At 50.0% G+C, this 23,446-nt stretch overlaps 1 protein-coding gene across 1 annotated transcript; it reads right to left on the reverse strand.

Annotated features, from left to right (window-relative positions):
* Positions 1-14,882: 14,882 nt before the first annotated feature.
* On the reverse strand, positions 14,883-22,463 carry KRT2 (keratin 2). Its single transcript, XM_045466124.1, has 9 exons — positions 21,778-22,463; positions 20,560-20,774; positions 20,153-20,213; positions 19,818-19,913; positions 18,982-19,146; positions 18,555-18,680; positions 17,520-17,740; positions 15,815-15,849; positions 14,883-15,720 (listed from the first exon to the last, which is right to left on the reverse strand). The coding sequence occupies exons 1-9, from the start codon at positions 22,387-22,389 to the stop codon at positions 15,362-15,364; spliced, it is 1,890 nt and encodes a 629-aa protein (XP_045322080.1). The 5' UTR covers positions 22,390-22,463; the 3' UTR covers positions 14,883-15,361.
* Positions 22,464-23,446: the final 983 nt, after the last annotated feature.

Consider the following 23,446-nt stretch of genomic DNA (forward strand, 5'->3'; position numbering starts at 1 on the left):
TGATATGATTTCAACTCACATTCCGTTGTGCAGAAGTTTGCTTCATAGCCACAGTTTTCTGCAAAGGAGGCTTGAAAATGTAGTCTGTATGTATGGCCATGTGCTCATCTGTAATTTCTATTTCTGTAGGAGAAGAGGGGAGAGGGTAGTAGGGGACAACTGGCAGGCTCAGGCACGTTCTGTCTGCTAGATAAACACTCTTGTCCCTTTATCGGTCTACTGTGTTATGCTGCGGGATGGAGTCCAAATTGCTGGGGCTAACAAAGTGGCAGGATGAGCCACCATCCTGGTTTGCCTGGGACATAGTGGGTTCTTAGGACATGGGATGCTCAGTTTTAAAACCAGAATATCCCAGGAAAACAGAGCAAGTTGGTCACTCTACCCAGAAAGGTCCTCATCAACCTCTCCTGCCACACCTCCTCCCAGCTGCCCCAGATTGCACTTCTGGGAAAGAAACCGAAGGGCCAAGCTCTTGTCAAGCTCCTTCAATCCTTCGACCAACATTTATTGACCACCTACTATGTGCCAGGTACTGCTCCCATCGCCGGAAGATAGCACTTCTGTCTAAAACACTCCCTTAACTCCTCCTTAACATTTAGGTTTGAGGGTTCAGCTTGAGGACTCTTCATCAAGGAAGTTCCCCCCATCCTGCTAATCTGGCCCCTTGCTCCTGATAGGGACTTCCCCTAGATAACACTTACATCCCTGACTCTGCACATTCTCTTGCCTGCCTTCCCCATACATAGGTCCTGGTCATCTTTTCGCATCAGTATCAAGGACAGGATGTAGCACATAGTAGGTGCTCAATAAATGACTGTCGAATGAATGAATGCTGCCTCTCTAGACACCTAGTGCCTGCTCAGACGAGGAGCTGTGCCCATCCCCTGCCTGGCCATGTTCCCTCTTCTCAGCGCTCCCAACAGACCTCATGACAGGGAACTGATGAGACTGTCCTCCCAATCCCACTCCACTGGACTCCACGCGTGCTGTGCTGGGAACGACATTCTGGTGGCAGAGTGCCCTTGTGACCTGAGCCCCCAGGCTGCGGCTTCCCACTCTACACCTTCTGGCCGTTACCTGATAATAATTCTTATAACAATAACGATAATAATACTATTATTCCTTAATTGGGCAATAATGACACCTGCTTGGCTGCCAAGCAAGGCTCGGGGACCTGAGGTTAATTGTTTTAAAAACGGAAGCTGGGCTTCTTCAAAGAGGAGGGGACGGAAGTGTCATTTTTGCCCACCTTCCAAAGCTAAATAGAAATAACACATGCTTCCGTCAGCAGAGGTAACCGAGCGTCCCTCTCTGACCCTTCCCCAGCCTGGGCTCAGGGCAGCCGTGCCCGGACTGGGCAAAGCTAAGGAAAACTAGTCCTTTTTTTCTCTGTCTTTCTCAATGGTAGGGCAACCTCCCCACTTTGCCCTTTGGTCCAGAGGTCCAGAGGGAAAGTTCGGAGGAGGTAGGGACTCCAGCATACAGGGCTGGGGCCTGTAGTATCACATGCATTCTGGTGAAATACTCTAACCAGACACCCCCCTTCCCCACCACTGACAAAGCTCAGGTTGTGTTTCAGGAAGAAGTGAGTTAAATAATCGCCCAGCATCCAGATGGTAAGGCTGACACGGGTCACTGCTGATGGACGCTCACTCATTCTCTCTCCTCTGAGTCACCCACCTACCCTCCTCGCCCTCCAACAGCTTGTGGTAGGTGGAGAGCTCCACATCCAAGGCCAGCTTGGCCCCCAGCAGCCTGGTAGTCACACAGCAGCCGGGCCAGGTCCTCCTTGGCCTGCTGCAGGGCGGCCTCCACCTCGGCCAGCTTGTCCTGGGTATGTTTGAGGGCCACCTCACCCTTTTGTTCTGCCCCCAGGAAGGTGTTTGCAGGGCAGCACTCTGCCAGGACCCATCGGCAGACAGTAAGTGGGACACGGAAGACCAGATACCTACCTCCTTGCTGGGCTTCTCTTTTGTCCACTTTCATAATTTGTTATGGAAGATGTGCAAATATAGAAAAATAAAGAAATAAAACAATCTATCTTAACCCGACCCCCTCAAAAGCTACCACTGCCACACTGGTGTCCCACCTGTTTCTTGAGGTTGGTGATTTCTGCTTCAAGTCTCTGGATGGCTGGGTTGACCTCCACCTTAATCACTTTGAGGTCATCACCCTTTCTCCCGGCAGCTGCCTGGAGCCCCTGACCCTAAAACCAGGAAAAGGCAGGAGTGAAAGGTAGCACAGGGAGAACCAAACCCAGGGCAATTCACCCCAGACCTCAAAGCTTCACCCAACCAGGACTCCTGTGCCCTGCTCCATCTGGCCATTGTAGACGAAATCAACCCATAGAGGAGCCATGTTCCTGTCTGTTGGGAATGCAGGGTCTAGCTGAGGTAAGAACATTCCTACCACCATAGATATGCAATTGCCAAAGATCACAGAGCCAAATCCTGGACAGGAACACATCTCTGGTCTGTCCTTCCCAGCCAGGCTCTGATAGGGGAGTTGCAACAGGCAACCCACAATAGGAAGAAGGCAGCAACTATGTCATGTGTGGACCTGGAATTATTATTGATGGTAAGGAACTGCCTTCAACTATGTTCCACTCAGGGAGGTAGTCGGAAGATCAGGCTCCCTGAAGATGTGCTCCCACAGACATGTGGCAGGAAAGGCAGTGGGAGCATGTGCTGGTAGAAAGAAACCAGCCTGGGTGAGACACGGGCTACAACGATGCATGGATTGAAGAGCTGGCTGTGCAAGTTTGAAAGCCTTGGTGTCTCTAAAGGCATCTGGGTCTGCGATGTTGGGTCAGCTCCCCCAACATAGGAATGGTAAGACCCCAGGAAGCCTAGAAACTTCCAGTGATGGCTGAGCCAGAGATTTCTTGGGCTCCTTCCCCACTAATCTCCAGGACAGGACATATGAAGGCAAGTGGCCCTACCAACCACCAGGCCAATGGAGCAGGTCAATCTCCATTGTCAGGGATGAGGATCCTACATGCTCTCTGGGCATAACCCGGCACAGGACAGTTCTCCAGGTGGGCATCTTGGTCTGGTACAGTGCCTTGGCCTTGACATCAGAGAGGATGCTGTCCAGGTCCAGGTGCTGGTTATTGTCACCACATTGGTACCATTAGACTGTCTGCTGTTCCTGGGCCAGTTCCTGTCCAGCAGAACAGGGATCAGTCCTCTGGAAAATCTCAGTACCCACATTAAGAGGTTCCCTGAGTGCCCTCGCCAGCAGCCATGTCCTCAGGGGAAGACCAGGGGAACTTTTCTCTCTTTCTAAGTTTTCCAACCATCCCAGGGGCCTCCCAGGGAGCTCAGACCCCAAACTCATAGCAGCATAGAAGACTTGGAGGAATTCAGTTTCCTGCTGCAGGATGTCCACTTTGGCATTGAGGTCCACTCTGACCAAGCAGCCACTGTCCACATCCTGAAAGAAAGGAAGCAATGGGTCCAGTGGCCTCAAGATGCCAGAGGGAAAGTGACATTGACAGGGAAGGCACTGGGGGAGACTAATGAAGTGGAGACAATGCCAGGTGGATTTGATATCCTATGAAATTGAAAAACAAGACTTTGGAGCCAGAAATCAGGGTTGCCTTCATTCTTACTACTTCTGACAGTCTTGCCTGAAGCCCAGTGCTGACTTGGAGGTCATTTGCATTGGCCAGGGATGCTTCACAGCTGAGGAAAGTGAGCCCAGTACAGAGAAGGTTGGAGAGCATAATGCTGCAAGAGCCCTGTCCCTCAAGACCTGAGGGACAAAGCCAGCTGCCTCTCACCTTCTTCAGCACCATGGAGTCACCCTCAGCCTTTGTCCTGCTGTTGACCTCTGCTTCACATCTGGCAGGAGTCTATAGAAGAGGAGACTGTTAGTCTCCAGACATTCCCTTTTCTCTGCTTTCCTACACTCTGAACACACATCCACAAACAGATTCACAAGTTCCTGGAAGGAGAGGCCAATTCTATGCCCTAGCACTGCTCTCACACCAGACCTGGGATCCACACGCATTTTGGCCCAACACCAAGTGTCCCACCTTCCCCCACCACTCACTTCTCATATTCTTCCATGGAACCCTGGGTGACCTTCAGCTCTGCTTCCTGCCTCATCTTCTCTGCTGCGAACTTGTCCATCTTGACTTAGCCCTCAAAGTTGGGCTCCAGGCTGGAGGTGCTGTAGCAGCACCCACCTGGTCTCCAGAATCTTGGTTTCACTGCTCAAGGAACCGCACCTGAAAACAGTGAGTCCAAGGGCTCAGCTCCACAGGACAGCCACAGTGGGCTTGGGCTTGGTGAGAGTGACAAGTGACTCCAGTTTGGTGTTAATCCCAACATGCTATGCTAGAGATTAGTTCACCCCATTATTTGTAGAGATTTCTGGTATGTTTACATAGAGGCCCAGGTTTCCCGATGTAGGATAAGGACTGAGCCTTTGGATGTTTACCAAGTTCCCTAGTTGATTCTTGTTTGCACCAAAGTTTGAGAACCACTGGCCTGCATCATTTGGAAGAGATGTCAGGAAAAGACTCATTAATGAGCCAGCAAAATAACTCACTTTCAGGAATATTCTTTTACCAAATAGCCAGAGTTACTTGATGTGGACAAAATATTTCCTTTTTCCCATGATTCTGTTTGTATTCCTGACATTGCAAGTGACAGCCACAATAAGTAGCAAAAGAGAAAAATTTCATTGATAATCAGTATCTTGAATTTGAGCACCTTCCTGGTAAAGCTCACGAGACACTGTCTCCCTGCAGCAAACCTCCTCCCCTATTCATCCCTCAGTTTCTGCCCCTACCTCTCACCCCAGCAGCCCTTATCAGGCAATGAAAGAAGAACATAGTTTAGTTTAATGTTTTCCAAGACAGAGCTTTAATCAAGCAGGAACCCCATACAACTTATCACCTTTTTTTTCAACTTCACAGAGGTATAATTGAGATATAATAAATGGTAATATATTTAAAGTGTACAACATGATGATTTGATTTATGTATACATTGTGAGAGGATTTCCCACATTTGAGTTAATGAACACATCCTTCACCTCACATGTTTTCTTTGTGTGTGTGTGTGTGTGAGAGAGAGACAGAGAATGAGAGAGAGAGAGAGACTTAAGTTTCACCTTCTTAGCAAATTTCAATTACACGACAGACACAGTGTTACCAACTACAATCATCAGGATAGAACATAGCTCCTTACTGCACCATCTACGCTGGTAAGGCAGCCTTAAATCCAGAGCTCTGGGCACATTCACCAGTTCTACTTTTCTTCTTACTGGCTTCTTCTTATGTTTTCCCAGCTCCCAGTCTATGCAGTAGTGCTAATCCATAGTTGTTCCTCCCTAAGAAAGAGCACCCAGAGAAGGGTGGGGCCAGGCAGAACCACAGCATTCTTCCCAGACAATCCTGAGCGTCCCATTGGCACAAACCCAAGATGCAACCTCCCTGCCTGCCTCATCTTTCCCAGGGCTATTCACAATAAACCTCAATCCAAGGTTGCTCTAGGAGCGCACGGTTTGGTGCAGTTAGTATAAGAAGTCTGACCTCCTTTTGGTGCTAAGACGAGATGAGATCTGAAGGTCAGGATCCCTCTGGGCTACGAAAATAGTTCACCACTTACAGCCTGGCCAACAGAATTTGGAAAACACCTGGTCAAATCATTTGCAATGGCCCCGTGCTCCTTTTCCAAGAGCCCATTAACTGGACAACATCTGATTTTTTGTGGTCTCCACTCACTGGCTTTCAGAGTGGAAATGCCGGTCTGCAGAGAAAGAAACTCCAAGACCCAGAATCACGTGGCAACTTATGGGGAAGAAACCACTTGCCAAAGTCAATGTGTCCACTTACAAGATATCCATTGACTATTTTGACTTCTTTAAAACTGAACCTGTCAGCCTGTTCTGATTCAGTATACATGCAGAACAGATTTGCTTTATTTCAGGGTAACACCGTAAGGCCCTAGTTTGATGGGGTGGTGACAAGTAGCTGAAGGTCAGATCCAACCTCTTAGGGAGGCTTGGAGAACATGAAGAATAAAGTAAACACCTTCCTCCAGGGCCAATTAAAAGAGACAGAAACTGGGCTAGCTGACCCCAGATAATCTAGACCAGCACAGTCCAATATGGCAGTCACTAGCCCATTTCTGTCCTAGGAGAAAGACCTTTCTGCAGATCCCTGAAGCTATCAAGGGCTGGTTGTCTGACCCCCCAGGCGTGAGCACTCACCTTGTCAATGAAGGTAGTGAACTTGTCATTGACTTCCTTGATCTGCCCCCTCTCCAGCTGCTCACCTCCTGGGCCTCAGGGGCAATCTGCACATCCAGTGATCCATTACAACTTCTTAGATGCTCCCAGGGCAGACTGTTGGACATAAAACCTCAGCCCCTCAAAACCACCACCAAAGCCAAACCCAACAACACCGAGGCTGCCCACCCCATAACGCCTATCCCCATAGCTCCCCAGACTGCGGCCATGGCCCAGACCTCCAGCTATACTGATGGAGATGCTCTTGCTCCCGTCAAAGCTAACGAGATTCCGGCTACTGTAACCTTGCAGACTGGCATGGCCTTGGCAACAGCCACCACTCTTACAGATGGACAGTGAGCTTTCTGTCCCTCTCTAGCACCATCTTGGCAGGATGGCCAAGCCTCTGCCAAAGCTCCTGATCTGACACTTCAAGGCATAGACCTGCCAGCTCATGGTGACGCAAGGGACGTGAGTGGCACTGAAGAGGCGGGAAGAGGCTGCCTCAATGTTTCTCCACTAGGGTGCAGAGGCATCCCCTCATATATCTCCTCGAGTTGCCAGCTGGCCAAGGAAAAGTTCTTTGATTTGGTTCCCCTGAAGCTGAAAGTGACAAGAAAAAAACCGATACCCTCTACTTGGGGACAGTATGTCAGATAATTATCGCTTAGTGAGCAGGGGTTTCTTATTATTTATGTATCAGCTATCTGTTGACCTATGCAATACAAGGGGTGTATGATTACATCCAAAAAGCTCTCAGATAAGGTGTTTTCTTAGACCATTGTGTTTCAACCTTTTAGTTTTTAGAAGGGTGGTATTGAAGCTCAAGGTACATCTTCTAGAGGTTTTAGACAGTGACACTGAATTAGAAACTGATCTGGAAAGAATGGTGATTCAGAGAGACCTATTCGATGGAGTTTTCAATAATTGGTGGGAATCACTTCTGCTTCTCCACCCACCCGGCCAGATGTGTGTGTGTGTGTGTGTGTGTGTGTGTGTGTGTGTGTTCCCAAAACAGATGTGTCCAAAACAGAATAGAAATTAGTTAAATAAGCTGCATCCATAAATGGAATATTATTTAGATAATTTAAATGATGGTTACAAGTTTTATGCAAAAGAATTTTTTTTTTCTGTTTTATTGTTAACTGAGAAAAGGGGCAATCAAGATTGAATAATCTTGGAATTAGACCTGGAATAAGATTGGAGATAGAGTCTGAGAGCAGCTATATATATATATATATATTTTTTTTTTAACTAACTAAAGCTAAATACATTTATTATTTTTTTAATGTTTCTTCATTTATTTTTGAGAGAGAGTGTGTGTGAGTAGAGGAGAGACAGACAGAGATACACAGAATCCAAAGCAGGCCTCAGGCTCCGAGCCATCAGCACGGAGCCTGACACGGGACTCGAACCCATGAACCGTGAGATCATGACCTGAGCCAAAGTCAGACAGACGCTTAACCAATTAAGCCACCCAGGCACCCCTAAAGCTAAATACTTTAGAAAAGTATGTTCAAAATATTATACCTATATTTCAAAGTCTCAACAATAGTTATTTCATGTAATGGCTGGTTTAAAATTTCTTTCACCTTTTACATTTCTAAGTTTGAAATAATGAGCAGGTGTTATTTTTGTAATACAAAGTATCAAGCGCCGTGATGTTCCAAACCCCTCTGCGGGGAAATGAAACAGCCCTTCCTTTAGCAAATGCTCAGGCAGACCAAGGACACTGGTCTCTTCTTTTGGTCACCCCGTAATTATGAGGACAGCCACCCAAGGGCATATGTGGACTCAGGCTCCTCTTACTACTTGTCACCCAGGCCAGGAAAATGCAGGTTACCACACTGACCAGCGGCCCCATCTCAGGCCCTTAATTCCCCTCTCCCCCCCTGAATCTGCAGGTGTGACAGCAGGCACCTAGCACACGTGAGCATTCACACATGCACAGGCAGGGCTCAGCGATCTCTCCCAGTTGGCTTCCTCTCCAGACCCAGACTGAGAAGCTGAGATGTCTCCCCCACCCTCTAACCCTGTATCCTCCCTGCTTGGCCCAGCCCCACCCATTGTACAAACAACCCTAATCTGATCACTGGGAGGAGATCCAGGCAAAGGAGGAAAACAGAGTGAGGTATAATGGAAGTGACGTGGGATGTAAGATCTATACCTCCGGTTTTTTATTCCATTCCCATTACTTCCCAGTGTCGTGTGTGTGGGCTTTTCGGCTTCGGTTTTGTCACCTGCCCAAATGGGGTGATAATAACATCTGTCCTTGCTACTTAACTAAGGTGTTACATAAACCATTCAAGAGAATGGATGGGGCACCAGGGTGGCTCAGTTGGTTGTCAGGTCATGATCTCATGGCTCATGTGTTCGAGCCTCACGTTGGGCTCTGTGCTGGCAGCTCAGAGCCTGGAGCCTGCTTCAGATTCTGTCTCCCTCTCTCTGCTCCTCCCCTGCTCGCACTCTCTCTGTGTTTCTCAAAAATGAATAAACATTAAAAAAATTGTTAAGATAGGGGTGCCTGGGTGGCTCAGTCGGTTAAGCGGCCAACTTCAGCTCAGGTCACGATCTCACAGTCCGTGAGTTCGAGCCCCGTGTCGGGCTCTGTGCTGACCGCTCAGAGCCTGGAGTCTGTTTCCGATTCTGTGTCTCCCTCTCTCTCTGACCCTCCCCCGTTCATGCTCTGTCTCTCTCTCTGTCTCAAAAATAAATAAACGTTAAAAAAAAATTTTTTTTTTAAATAAAAATTAAAAAAAAATTGTTAAGATAAATGTTACGCCCACATGTTTCTCCAGCAGCAATAATAGCAGCACCCCAACACTTACTGCCTGATTATTGTGCTCCAGAGGGTGGTAAGCGCTTTACAAAGATAATTTCATTTAAGCTTCACAGCAGAGCTCTATGGTAGATAGTACCATTATGTTCAATTTTTACAAGTAGAAACTAAGGTTCAAAAGATTAAGGGGTTTGCCAAATAATACAACTATTTAAGAGGCAAAGGCAGGATTTGACCAAGGCTGACTGATTCCAGAACTAAATATGTACATGTCAAACTGATTCAGATATTGAACCCATAAAACGCGAGGAGGCGAGGATTGGGAGCCCTGCTGGGAGGTGGTGCATTTTGACCACCAGCCCAGCCCAGGCCCACTGGACGTGAGAACTGGAAACGAGGGCGTCTGCAGTGGAGGGACCGGGTTTCCCAGGCAGAGGCAGAGCATGGTTGAGCCACCCCTTCTGTTTTGTCCTCTTCCTTCATAGACAAGGCCGGGATTCTAAAGGAAGTTCTTGAGCCCTCCAGGTCCATTTGACCCTGGATAGATCTCTGTGGAAGGTCATGAGCTGGAGAAAGTGCCCTCCCAGCCCTCGGGAAGTTTCTAGTCAAAATAGTCAAAGAAAGAGCCAACTGCAGTGGGTGCCCAAACTGTCTTCTGCTCCCAGCCTCTCCCCAGGCACCTTAAAGCGCCCTCCTCTGGACCTCCCAGGCTGAAATCCCATCCCCGGTCCAGCCCTTTCCCTGCGGCTACTGGCTTCGTCCCCCTTCAGACGCTGCACAGAATCCTGTGTGTTCCTCATGCTCTACTGCGATGGACATTTGGAAAAAAAGTAGACCTTCGTGGCTTTTTTTTAATTATGAGAGAAATGTATGCTTTGAGCAAAAACTCAAACAATGGGACAAAGTATAAAGTACAGAGTAAAAGTTAACCCTCTTCACACCCTTTCACTCTCTCCTGTCACAGGGTCACTCCTAGCCCTTAGAGCATGCTATGAAAATTAGACACCCCTCCTGCCACACGGATGCAAAAATACTCAGCAATCCGGCAAACCGAATCCAGTAGTATATAAAAAAGGCTAACAAGGTCACGATCTCGCAGTCCGTGAGTTCGAGCCCTGCGTCGGGCTCTGGGCTGATGGCTCAGAGCCTGGAGCCTGTTTCCGATTCTGTGTCTCCCTCTCTCTCTGCCCCTCCCCCGTTCATGCTCTGTCTCTCTGTCCCAAAAATAAATAAACGTTGAAAAAAATATATTTAAAAAAAAAAAAAAAAAAAAGGCTAACATAGCGTAACCAAGGGGAGTTAATTCCAGGAACACAAGATTGGTTTAACATCTGAAAGTCAGGCACCTGGATGGTTCAGTCGGTTAAGCATCCAACTTCAGCTCAGGTCTGAGCTCATGGTCTGTGGGTTCCAGCCCTGCGTCGGGCTCTGTGCTGACAGCTCAGAGCCTGGAGCCTGCTTCAGGTTCCGTCTCCCTCTCTCTGTTCCTCCCCTGCTCACACTCTCAAGAATAAATAAACATTGAAAAAAAACCTCTAAAAAATTAAAAAGGAAAAATCTGAAAATCAATCAGTATAATTCACCATATGAAGAAAAAGGAAGAAAAATTATATGATCATTTGAAAAATTTCAAAAAAGCACTAGACAAAATTCAACTCTCATTCAAGATTTAAAAAAAAAAAAACCCACATTTAGGGGCGCCTGGGTGGCGCAGTCGGTTAAGCGTCCGACTTCAGCCAGGTCACGATCTCGCGGTCCGTGAGTTCGAGCCCCGCGTCAGGCTCTGGGCTGATGGCTCAGAGCCTGGAGCCTGTTTCTGATTCTGTGTCTCCCTCTCTCTCTGCCCCTCCCCCGTTCATGCTCTGTCTCTCTCTGTCCCCAAAGTAAATAAACGTTGAAAAAAAAAACAAACCCCACATTTAATATTATAGATAATGGGGAACACATAAATGCTTCCCTATAAGATTGGGAACAAGGTAAAAATGTCCACTTTGCTACTCTATTCAACATTATACTGTTGTACCGAAGGTTCCAGCCATCGCAATGAAGCAAGAAAAAGAAATAATACCAAACAGTCTGAAAAAGAGGAGACAAAAATCTTTATTCATAGACAACGTAACTGTGTACATCAAAATCTTAAGGAATCTACGAAAAAGCCACTAGAACTAATATATGAATGTAGCAAGGTCAGGGTCAATATATTTTTTATTGTATTTCTGTGTACTCGCAACAAATAATAACTTTAAAAGTTTAAATGTCATCTGCAACAGCATAAAAACACAAAATACTTGGGGATAAATGTAACACAATACGTGTGAGACCCATACCCTGAAAACTACAAATTGTTGCTGAGGAAAATTGAAGAAGATGTATTAATCACGGGTTTTATTTTCTGTGTTGTATTATGTTTCAACATCTTCAGGCTGAGGAGGGCCTGTTTTCCTGGGCTTGGCCCAGAACAAGTCTTTCATATGCAAACCAACCAATCCTGGGTCCGTACCCTCTACTACATCCTTATCAATCTCTCCCACCCCAGAGCCAACATTTCCTTTGCCCTAAATCATCCCAGGGCCAGATACCAGGGAGCTAGAGACCACCACTATGCCCCAAAGCATAGTGGAGTCATTCAAATTAGCCAGTCCTAAACAGTTTCATCTGCCCTGCCCTGCCTTGCCTTGCCCATGGAAACTGCGATCCCATGGCCTTGATGTTGCCCTCCTTTCTGCTTCCTGATTGACACTGTGACTTCCCCCGTGACCCAATGTGGTCTGCAGTGACCCTGCCTCTGGGACCTGGGAGTATAATAGCCCTTTGCCTTCCAAGCTCCAGTCTTATTTCCTCCCAGCCTAGTGGGAGGCCAACTCAACAGCACAGATGGGGCTCTTTTATCCTGAGCTGGAGAGATATGCAGAGATCATCTCATTCGATCTCCTTGGAAGGAGAAATGACCAGTCTGATACAGCATAGCAATTCCCCCCAAGGTGAAGGTCAGCATTAAAGTCTCCCAACTTCTGGGGCGCCTGGGTGGCTCCGTCGGTTAAGCGTCCGACTTTGGCTCAGGTCGTGATCTCGCGGTCCGTGAGTTCAAGCCCCGCGTCAGGCTCTGCGCTGACAGCTCGGAGCCTGGAGCCTGCTTCGGATTCTGTGTCTCCCTCTCTCTCTGACCCTCCCCCATTCATGCTCTGTCTCTCTCTGTCTCAAAAATAAATAAACGTTAACAAAAAATTACAAAAAAAAAAAAAAAAGTCTCCCAACTTCCAGTCAAAGGCCTTCCCCTCCTCACAGCAAGTAGGAGCATGAATGTCCCGCTCAAGTGGGTTTTCTGGAGGTGTTGAGCTGTCCAAGCACTGTCATTTGAGTGGACAGGGAAGGAGTGTGGTAAAGGGGTAAAAGGAGGAAAGAAGTTCATCTGAATTCATACGAGGACTCACAGGTAGAGAAAAGGAGGGAACCACAGGCGGGAAGGTGTCCTAAATTGTCTGCCACATCATCAGGATGTAAATATTTAGCCCAGTTCCCTATGGAAATAGAGCTTGTAAAACCCTTCTGCCTGTGCCCATCTCCCTTTTGTAGCCCAGGACCTGATAAGTCAGCTACCAGACCCGGTGGAAGACGGGCAGAGGCCCTGGTAGGAGGGGTGTGACCCAGATTCTAGACTCTCCCAGATACTAAACTCTCCTAGATTCTCTCCTCCTGTGACACTTAGGAGGAAAGGAGAATCTGTCCCCCAAAGCTGGTCACTCATTCCATTAGCTGCTTAGAGCCAGACTTCATTCAGGCTTCAGGCCTGTGTCCCCCTGAGCTCATCTACACAGCTCATTTTGCTATTGGAGTCCAACATGAAAACAACCTGTGTTTGCGTGGATCTGAAGAGAAGGGCTCCGTCTCAGGTAGAGTAGAAGCGAGGAGAGTGAACCATAGAAGGGGCTGGAAACTCACAGCACCGATAATCTGAGCAATTAAAGTAGCTGGGAATAAAAGCTGTCGCCTTACCTGCTTCACCTTCTTTCCCCTCAGAAAGTTATCAGAACAGCTCACCATTCCCAACGCCTTGAAAGAATACGAGAACTGGGAAGCAGAGGCCAAGTTTCTATGCCCGCCCTGGACTTTATCTGTTTCCTTCCCTAAACTGAGGATTCAGAATCACAGCCCTAAATGTGTGGGACACTAGACCCTGTTTAGGGCCTTGTTCATGCCTGCACAGTAAATATACCCTAAAACAGCCAGGCCCCCACATTTCTCCTTCCTAGTAGGCACCCTCACCTCCACAGACCTCTCCCACCTAACCAAGCTCCGGGAGCTCTCAGGGTCCATCTCCGAGCAGCACATCAGCCTGACTGGCCATCCTCATGTATTATCACCTTGCCCCCTTCAGCCTTCAGACCTCTTCCTGTCTCGTACCCTCGAATCTGGGGCCAGCTGGTCTGGGATCAGGAAAAAACATCTATTCTCTATTAATGCCTCCCCTACATTGTTCAAAGCCATCTCAACAGCCTCTAGGGATGCGGAAGAGTCTCACAGACTTAACCAAGGCCTCGCCAAGGTTTTGGAGCTAAAGTAAAATGAGAGAGAAAAGAATCCCCCCAGGATTTTTTTTTATTTGAGTTATTTTTTTTTTCAACGTTTATGTATTTTTGGGACAGAGAGAGACAGAGCATGAACGGGGGAGGGGCAGAGAGAGAGGGAGACACAGAATCGGAAACAGGCTCCAGGCTCTGAGCCATCAGCCCAGAGCCTGACGCAGGGCTCAAACTCACAGACCGCGAGATCGTGACCTGGCTGAAGTCGGACGCTTAACCGACTGCGCCACCCAGGCGCCCCTTATTTGAGTTATTTTAAGACACATCTGCTACATCTGAATACCCACACATATATCTCGACCTGACCCAATCAAAGACACCAACTCCCATTTTGGCAACTCTGACTAGTCTAATACCAACCCCAAGAGCCCAGCCCTTCCTGAGTTCCCAGGAAGCTGCAGTCAGATGACAAGGCCTTTGTGGGGAAGAGGCTGAAATCGTCCCCATGACCACAGGAGAAGGCTGCCCTGATTGGGGTGTCCAGGGGGAGGGGCTCCCAGAGGGCTATTGCATGGTTGGGGGCAAGGGGGAAGCGGGGACAAAAGGGCCCATTATCTGCTGAATGCGTTGGAGAACTTCTCTGGTGGTAGTGGAGAAATGTTCTGTGAAAAAAAGCAGTTTTTTATTTTGGAGATCACTTTAGAGTCCTGCAGAGACTTCCCCAGGTCCTCTCCTTCAGCCTTTGTTGAGAACTCCCACTGGGTACTTAGGTCTGGGTACTGGGTACGTACAGCACCCAGTGACCTAGGTTGAGCTAAGAAAATACTAATTCCGCCTTGGAAGCTTAGAGCTGCAGACAGCCTGGCTGGAACTCAGGGGGGCCAGCTGATTTGTCCTGAGGAGCAGGGACATCAGCTCGGAACTCTTGTCAGAAGGTGGGGGGAGGGGGTGGCATCTGTGGGAAAATGCTTTTAAGAAGAGTGGCTTTTTCTGGGGAAGAGAATTTTCCACAAATCCCCCTGTCACCCTCCTGGCAATATCCCAGTCCCCAGATCTCACAAATACTTTTCTAAGAACATCACATCCACACCCTGACTCCAGGGCTAGCCCCTCCAGTCTCTGTTCTTCAAGACTTCCAGAAAAAAAGGAAAACACACTGCCCTTGGCTTCTCCCAGCCACACTGCCTCAGGGCCATATGTCCCTGCCCCAGGAAGCTTCGCTTTTATGTATTTCCCAATCTCTCCCTTTTCTGGTGTCTTAAATTAGACAGCAATGAGTAATAACAGCTCCTGACTGCCCATTTCTGCCAAGGCTTGACATTAAACGCACATCACATGTTATAAATTGCAGATGAAGTTTATTGTGCAGACACCAAGACCACAGCACTTTAGATGCAAAGCCAACAAGGCGGGCTATATACACAGAAACATGTTTCCCTGGGGGGCAGGCCCACGAGAAAGACGCAGGCTTTGAGATGGGGCCTTCAACAGAGTAGTCCTCAGGAGGAGGACCACCAAAGGGGCAATGCAAGGAGGGGCCAGGCAAGGGGGCATGGCTGGAAGTACAAGCCTGGGCGATGCAGCTTCTTCCGGGGGGGGGGGGGGGGGGGGGGGGGGGCGGGGGGGGCGGGGGGCAGAGGGTGTCACTGGCTCCAATCAACTGGTTCGGAGAGAAGATATTTCAAAAACCATATGTGAGCAACCCTTTCCCCCAAAATGTCATCAGGGGTGGAGGACAAGTTTTGATTTGCTGCCAATGGGATGTACAGAGACAGGCTTCTACATTCTAAAGCGGCAGAATCGAGAGTAGGACTTCATCTTTATCTAAAAGAGAAGGTCACGCTGGAACTGTAACCTTCGCCTGAGCCAGAACCACCCTTTTCAGAGCCGGAGCCCCCTCTGGAGCCGCCTCCAGAGCCATAGCCCCCTCCAGAGCTGGATCCGCCTCTGGAGCCCCCTCCAGAGCCATAGCCCCCTCCAGAGCTGGATCCGCCTCTGGAGCCCCCTCCAGAGCCATAGCCCCCTCCACTGCCCCCTCGGGAGCTTGATCCTCTGCCTCCAGAGCTGTAACTGCCACTTCCAGAGCTGTATCCTCCTCCTCTAGAACCGGATCCTCTGCCTCCAGAGCCAAAGCCGGCCTTAGATGTCATGCTCGAAGACACGGTGCTGCTTGTCACAGCTGCGGGGAGAGATGGCATCCCCGTGGAGAGTCTGAGTGCCTCGGCATCCTCCCGACACACCACCCACAGGGCAGGAACACCCCCACTACTTACACACAGTCACGTTGCTACTGAGGTCTCCAGACATCCTGTCAGAAAGAGAGAAAATAGCTTATGGCAGAGCCCTTGGGTTCTGGGTGGCTCAGTCCGTGAAGCGTCCGACTTCGGCTCAGGTCATGATCTCATGGTTCGTGAGTTCGAGCCCCGTGTCAGGCTCTGTGCTAACAGCTCGGAGCCTGGAGCCCGCTTCTGATTCTGTGTCTCCCTCTCTCTCTGCCTCTCCCTCACTCACGCTCTGTGTGTGTGTGTGTGTGTGTGTGTGTGTGTGTGTGTCAAAAATAAACAAATATTAAAAAAGAATTTTTTTAAAGAAAGCAAATTCCCTTCTGATTTGCAACCCGTGTTTGTATTTAAATCCATCTGAGAGGGGCGCCTGGGTGGCGCAGTCGGTTAAGCGTCCGACTTCAGCCAGGTCACGATCTCGCGGTCCGGGAGTTCGAGCCCCGCGTCAGGCTCTGGGCTGATGGCTCGGAGCCTGGAGCCTGTTTCCGATTCTGTGTCTCCCTCTCTCTCTGCCCCTCCCCCGTTCATGCTCTGTCTCTCTCTGTCCCAAAAATACATAAACGTTGAAAAAAAAAAATTTTAAATCCATCTGAGGGAGTCCACTATTCAGAATCCCAACCACGCTAGAAATTTTGAAACAAGGCTGCACTGTGAACATTCAGCTGGGAAAGAACTGTAACCCTGTACAGCCTCCCTATTCTCCCCTCCTGCCCCGCCCTCCTCTGCTTCGTCTGAAATCTGTCCCACTTCTTCCTGCAGGGCATGGCCTCGAAGACGAGTCCAGAGCAACACCCTGAGCAAAGCGGCTCCTGCCCCATCATACTGGCTTGCTGCTGGCCTGGGGTAGCTTGTCCCCTTCCAGCTGCTTCAGCCAAATAAAACCACTGGGGATGCTGGTGACACTGACAGAGGGCTCAGACAGCGTCGTCAAACGGAGGAAGAAACGTTCCCTTTGGCGGGTTAGCGAAGGGTTCAGTCTGTCACTCCAGAAATCTGCAAAGAATCGGGTCTGGCACCTGCTGCAGGGGAGCTGTCAGCCAGCCAGCATGGTCCAACACGTGATCCCCCTGTTCTGGGTCGCAAGGTGGAGGCAGACAAGGCCATCCACCCAGCAGACCCATAAACCAATGTCTCGTACTCTCTAGGACCAACGTGATTTCACAGCATGTTAGTTTCTCTTTCAGAAAAGACCAAGATTGATGTACTGCTTAATCTACTTTGATTTAATTTCACTTCACTGGGTGTAATTTAATCTGACTTGTTAGTCATGCCATATTATTTTTTTTTTTCAACGTTTTTATTTATTTTTGGGACAGAGAGAGACAGAGCATGAACGGGGGAGGGGCAGAGAGAGAGGGAGACACAGAATCCGAAACAGGCTCCAGGCTCTGAGCCATCAGCCCAGAGCCTGACGCGGGGCTCGAACTCACGGACCGCGAGATCGTGACCTGGCTGAAGTCGGACGCTTAACCGACTGCGCCACCCAGGCGCCCCAGTCATGCCATATTGATAAATCTACAACTGTACGTTAATGCTTTGGGTCCTGAACGGCTGCTTGGCGAATGTGGTGACATCAGCTCTCACCTGTCAGAGGTCCTGCTCCACCCCTGCTTTCCCGGCCTTTGCCTCCAGCCCCGGTTCTAGGAGAGAGGGGAGGGTGGACCACGTGACCCTCCTGCTTCCCCAGTGGCCCCACCTGCACTCCTCGCCCTCCAGCAGCTTGCGGTAGGTGGCGATCTCCACGTCCAGGGCCAGCTTCACGTTCATCAGCTCCTGGTAATCCTTCAGCAGCCGGGCCAGGTCCTCCTTGGCCTGCTGCAGGGCGTCCTCAAGGTCAGAGAGCTTGCCCTGAGCATCTTTGAGGGCATGCTCTCCTTTCTGCTCCGCATCCGCAATGGCTTCTTGCACACTCTTGCACTGGGAGAGAAGGAGAAAAGGTTTCTGTTAGTCTGGAGAGCTGAGTCTGCCTGGCAGAGGGGGAGGGGAGCAGATGTGTTTAGGGTGTGAGAAGCCAGACTCACTGGCCCCGGAAGTGTAGGGTCCCCCTGGAGTTGACGCAAGTCGCAAACAAGGATGCTGAGACTTGCTGCCATCTCTGGGGCATCGCCTTCCAGCTGCCTCTGACTGGACCCTGATGCGTTGCCCATAATGACCCTTACTTCACAGCACAGGGCCAGAGGCACTGTCCCAGTCTATAGTCGCAAATGAAAACATCCCATGTGGACAACTTCACAGAACCCCCGCTGCCTCTGGAGTCCATTCTCTGCCCCACATTATCTCTCCCAAGCCACCATCCATCCCCCGGCCAGCTCCCTGCCGCGGCTGCTGCCCCACCACGGCACCGCCACTGGTGTTTCAGGACAGTGCCAAGCATGGAGGGCAGGCTCTGTCTGCCACCCCCACTCCCCTGCCACCGGCCAGATGACTTCTTGCCTTATTTATTATCACTCCCTTCCGCTCATGGAAGCAAGCAATCCGAAAGGTAGCACAATTCTTTCCCTGCACTAATCCTCACTTTGGAATGTCTCTTATACCACCGTAAAAATTGTGCTAAGCCTTAAATTTTGTTACACTCAAGGTGGTTGGGATCGACATATGCTAGATTCGAATTCCTCAGCTTCTCCTCTCTCTCACACACACGCAGTCGCACACACTCACCCATACACAACCTCCCACCCACCCGAACCTCACTTGACCCCCAGAGCCGCACAGCCTTGGGGGTCACGCCCACCTGCTTCTTCACATGGGCGATCTCCCCTTGCAGCCTCTGGATCATGCGGTTCAGCTCACTGATCTCCATCTTGACCTCCTTCAGGCTGTCTCCGTGTTTCCCTGCAGTAATCTGGAGCTCCTCGTACTGTACGGGAAGAGGGCAGTGGCAGCGTGGAGGAAGCTTGGCCCAAGCCAAGGTAAGTCTGATGCAGGCTGGGTCAACCAAGCTGCATTTGTGGGAGGTGGGGGACCGTCTCACGTCCCCTCAAGGACTTGGTGCCATTGTCAGTTGAGGGCAGTTGAGGCACTATGGACACTTGCTTGGGAATGATGCCCAACTTCCATTAGACAAAAAGCACCAGTAATCTCACGGGACACGTTCCGGCCGGGGTGAAGCCCAGCTTGTTAGACGGAGCTGAGGCTCTCTGTGCTCTCCTTGCACTTGCCTTGCTGTGGTACAGGGCCTCGGCCTCTGCCTTGCTCTTCTGGGCGATCTCCTCATACTGGGCACGGACCTCGGAGATGATGCTGTCCAGGTCCAGGCTGCGGTTATTGTCCATGGACAGGACAACGCTGGTGTCGGTGATACTCTGCTGCATCTGGGACAGCTCCTGCAACACACGGGGAGGTCTGGCCATGGCTTCCCTGCCCACAGCCAAAGGCGGTGAGGAGACATTCCCCTCCCCGGTGTTGAGGACGTATGGGTTCTCAGACTAAGCCGGGTGGGATACACTGGGTGGGATTAAAGCAAACATAAACACCAATCCCAGGCTTCTGCCGAGGGTGACCGGAGAATTATGGGCGTCGGCATTTGTGAGCCTCCTAGTTTATAGCTTTGATCACTTACGCAATTTTGATAAGTTTGATGCCCCCAGAAGGAAGCCTGTGGATGATAAATTCCTTACATTTGACTTCCTGTTTCAGAAGCTGTGTGTGCACCTGGGCAGGGAGGGAAGGTCTGCTGCATTTTGATCTCTGAAGTACATTAGACGTAGGGATGGGGACAGGATAGATCTCTTCCTAAGGGGAGCTGGACACTTGAGGAATGGAGTGAGGGAAGTTGTCCTCTGTTTCCTGAGCCTTACTTCTTGTGACATCAGAGGAGAAAGCTCCTCTCTTCCAAGACCTACATCACCGAAACCTCCTTAGTGGCTTGCAATGATGGCAGGTTGAAGTCAGCCAGTCCACAGACCCCACTCCTCCCACCTTTTCACAAATTGGGAAGGGCTTCCTTGGTGGGAAGGGTGGGAAGCCAGGGTGTCTCCAGGAGCAGCCTCCTTACCGCATCAAAAAGGAATTTCATGAACTCGAGCTCCTGATTCAGCACATCTGTCTTGGCCTGCAGCTCCACCTTGGTCATGTAGACATTGTCCACATCCTGCAGAAAATGTGAGGGGCCTCTGGTGAAACTCACGCACTGCTCAGTGTGCGGGCCCCACTCCCTCTCTCTGACCCTCTCTTCTACCCAGTCCCTGCTAACTGTTCTCCCACATCCCAGGCACCTCAGGTGAGTCTTGTCTCCACGGGAGCTCATTTGTTCTCCAGCCTGTCTGCTTGGACCCAGCGGGCTTCCGAAGCCCCCTCCTTCCCACCCAGCCGTGACATGCTCTGGCTCACCTTTTTAAGTGTCACAAAATCATTCTCAGCAGCTGTGCGCTTGTTGATTTCATCCTCATACCTGTGGGGACCCGGGGACACGGCCGTTAGATTAGTTCCAGCTTGTTTACTTTTCTCTTTCTCTTTTCCGACTGGACCCACCCTGAATTCTCCATTCTCTGAGAATATTAAACACTCTTTTCACGATCTAAATTGTAACCATGATGTTCCAAATAAGGGTGCTCTTCTACAAATTAACTTGCAAACGTGGGGGAAAAGTCACGATCTCTAAAGCCCTACATGTCTTCCTCGCAAATGATCGACACACGAATCGACCCCACAAACGCAGTGGGGAGAGGCGTGGCCTCCTGGGGGATGACTGGACAGCTATGATCAATATTGATCTCCATTCGGTGTTTGCCACCTACTTCTTCTTAAAATCCTCAACAAGATCCTGCATGTTGTTCAGCTCTGAATCTTGTGATGCTCTCTCTGCAGAGAGCGTATCCACATGTTTCTTCAGTTTGGCAATGTACATTTGAAAGATGGGCTCCAGGTTGGTGGTGCGGGTGCTGACGTCCATTTGCTGTAGCAGCTCCCATTTGGTCTGCAGTACCTGGTTCTGCTGCTCCAGGAACCGCACCTACAGGGTGACCGGAAGGAGAGCACATGAGCTCTGGATCACCCTTCCCCCCCCCCCCCCCCCAGCGGGCCACACTTGCCGGAGTCCGTTCTGATCCTGCTTCGGGACTTAGAGAAGTTTCCACAGCTTGGTGCTCACTAGCCGGATGCTGGATCCGGCTTGAGCTCCCTGCCTCCACACTTGGAAGGTCCTACAGACTCCTAATGTGATAGCTGGCACTTTCCGTGCAGAGAACTCTTTTTCCTACTTCACCGCCCACTGTTTTGTTTGTGGCTGCTCCCAAGACTCCAGGCCATTTCTCTCTCCCATCCTAGTTGAATTTGCGGCAAAAGTCCCATAAGGTCCTGGGCAAGCCAAAAATAGGCATCCCCTGGCACTGATCCTAAAGGTGCTGAGTGTGAGAGCACTGGAGGGCAGGGCTCCTCGGTCTGATTTTTACAAGCCTCATAAATTTCTTAGGCAAGTTCATCTGCCTTGAAACAGGGCAAAACCCTGTAATGCTCAAAAGGGACACCAATAAAGACTTTCTGGGTCACCAAACTGAGAATGCTTCTCTTAAAGGCAGGAATCTCTTTCATCCCCAAACAGATGTTTTGGGTGCAGCTTCCCAGGACATAATGGACTAATAGCTTTTCGGGAAGGAAAGACTATCTCAGAAGACGTCTTACCAATTCCTTCCAAAATCGGCTGGCACGTGGCCTGAACTTCTCAGTCCATTTTACTGGCCTCTATCAGTGTTTCCACGATTTTCAGACTTTTCCATAAATATTACTTATGTGGGCTGAAGCCATAAAGCCAAGGATGTAAATAATTCCTAACTGCAGACTGTCTCAGAAGATGTGGCCCATGAAGCCAGCACGTTGCCCATTTGGGAAATACACCAGGCTAGTTTGACTACACCAATGGCTCCTGGAAGAAATGAATCTGTGCCGTTGGCTCGTCAGGTAGAAGTGGAAGTAGGGCATCCTGAGCATCAAGAGAGAGCCAGCTTCTCATGACTCACCTTGTCAATGAAAGAGGCAAATTTGTTGTTGAGAGTTTTGATCTGCTCCCGCTCCCGAGACTTCACATTCTGGATCTCTGGGTCAACTTTCACGTTGAGAGGCTGCAGGAGGCTCTGGTTGACAGAGACTTCGTGGATGCCTCCGCCAGGGAATCCTCCAGGCCCCATGCCACCAGGACCCCCAAAACCTCCAAAGCCACCGCCACCTCCAAAGCGGCCGCCGCCGAAGCCGCCTCCACCGAAACCGCCTCCACCGAAACCGCCGCCTCCAAAGCCGCTGCCGCCACCAAAGCCGCCGCCGCCTCCAAAGCCGCTGCCGCCTCCAAAGCCACCTCCTCTGCCACCAAATCCACCACCGGAGCCGAAGCTGCCACCTCCTCCAGCCACACTAATGGAGATGCTCTTGGTGCCTCCAAGACCAACAAGGCTCCGACTGCCAAAGCCGCCTCCACCGAAGCCCCCTCCGCCACCGCCATGGCGGCTCAAGCAGGAGAAGCTAGTGGCCGATCTCCGGCTCCCACCGGAGACCACGGCTGAGCCACTGCTGAAGCCCCGGAATCTTCCTCCACCTCCTCCTCCTCTTCGAGATTTGCACGAGATCTGACAACTCATGATGCCTTAGCCCAGTGAGGGAAAGGGAAGGTTCCCAGACGAGTTAAGGCTAGAGACTCCGCTCTGCTACTGGGAGACTGTCAGGGCCCCCTTTTATACCTGCCAATGAGGTATCGATGTGCATGGGCGTGGGCAGACTGATGCACGGGTTTGGTCTGCCTGGGAGCTACGCCTGGTTACCGATTATCAAGCTAACAGCCATTAAAAATCTACTAATCAGCTCCATCCCAAAACTTGCTTCGACTGCAAACTTCTCCTGTTTATCTGGGCATCTGTCACGCAATTCGATTTTTGTGAAATCATCAAAAGAGGAGATCAGGATGTGGGTTTCTCAATCTGAAAAGAGACCTTCTGCAGAATGCTGTTCCCTGCTCTGGACCAACCCAAGGGAGGGCAACTGCCACTGGGCCTGTGCAGGCTTGCCACCCAGTGAGGCTGATGAAAGAGGTGGCAAATTTAGAGACTGAAGGGGCCCCTCAATAGCAGCCTTCGAGTCCTCGCTTTTCCCTCTGCTCCAGGAAGAGTTTCAACCAGTGCTTTTGTAGAGGACAAACGTAACGCGAAGAACTATACATACTCTCATAGAAAGAAGTCAGCCAAGGGTGTGTCAAAAGAGTTGTTGTTTTGACTCTTTCCCATGCCATACCAGGAACGCACAATAGCCAGTCATTGAGGAGAGGACAAATTTTCTTTCCTGTAACCAGAAGTCCTCATGGCCATCAACTCTGTCATCTTTCGACATGAAAACCCAGAAGGTGAGGGGCTTACAGAAAGTGTCTCTTTTCCTGGGTCTGACTCTGGGCACCCAACAAAAGGTTGCAATCAAAAGCCTTACATAACTCCAAGGTGCAAGTGTATTTTGATTTAACCAGTCAGTGATCACATATCGTCAAGTGATTCTGCTAACCAGTCAGGAAGTCCAACTCCACGATGAGCACCAGGGACGGATGAATATCAGAAAACCCATCGAGCCACCAAATGCACAGAGCATCCACTCCTAAACTCAATCATAGTCCTTCCTTGGCGTGTGTGGCCGGACACTGTGAGTACTGGAATC

The sequence above is a fragment of the Leopardus geoffroyi genome, chromosome B4 (assembly GCF_018350155.1).
Source record: "Leopardus geoffroyi isolate Oge1 chromosome B4, O.geoffroyi_Oge1_pat1.0, whole genome shotgun sequence".
Classification (NCBI taxonomy): Eukaryota; Metazoa; Chordata; class Mammalia; order Carnivora; family Felidae; genus Leopardus; species Leopardus geoffroyi.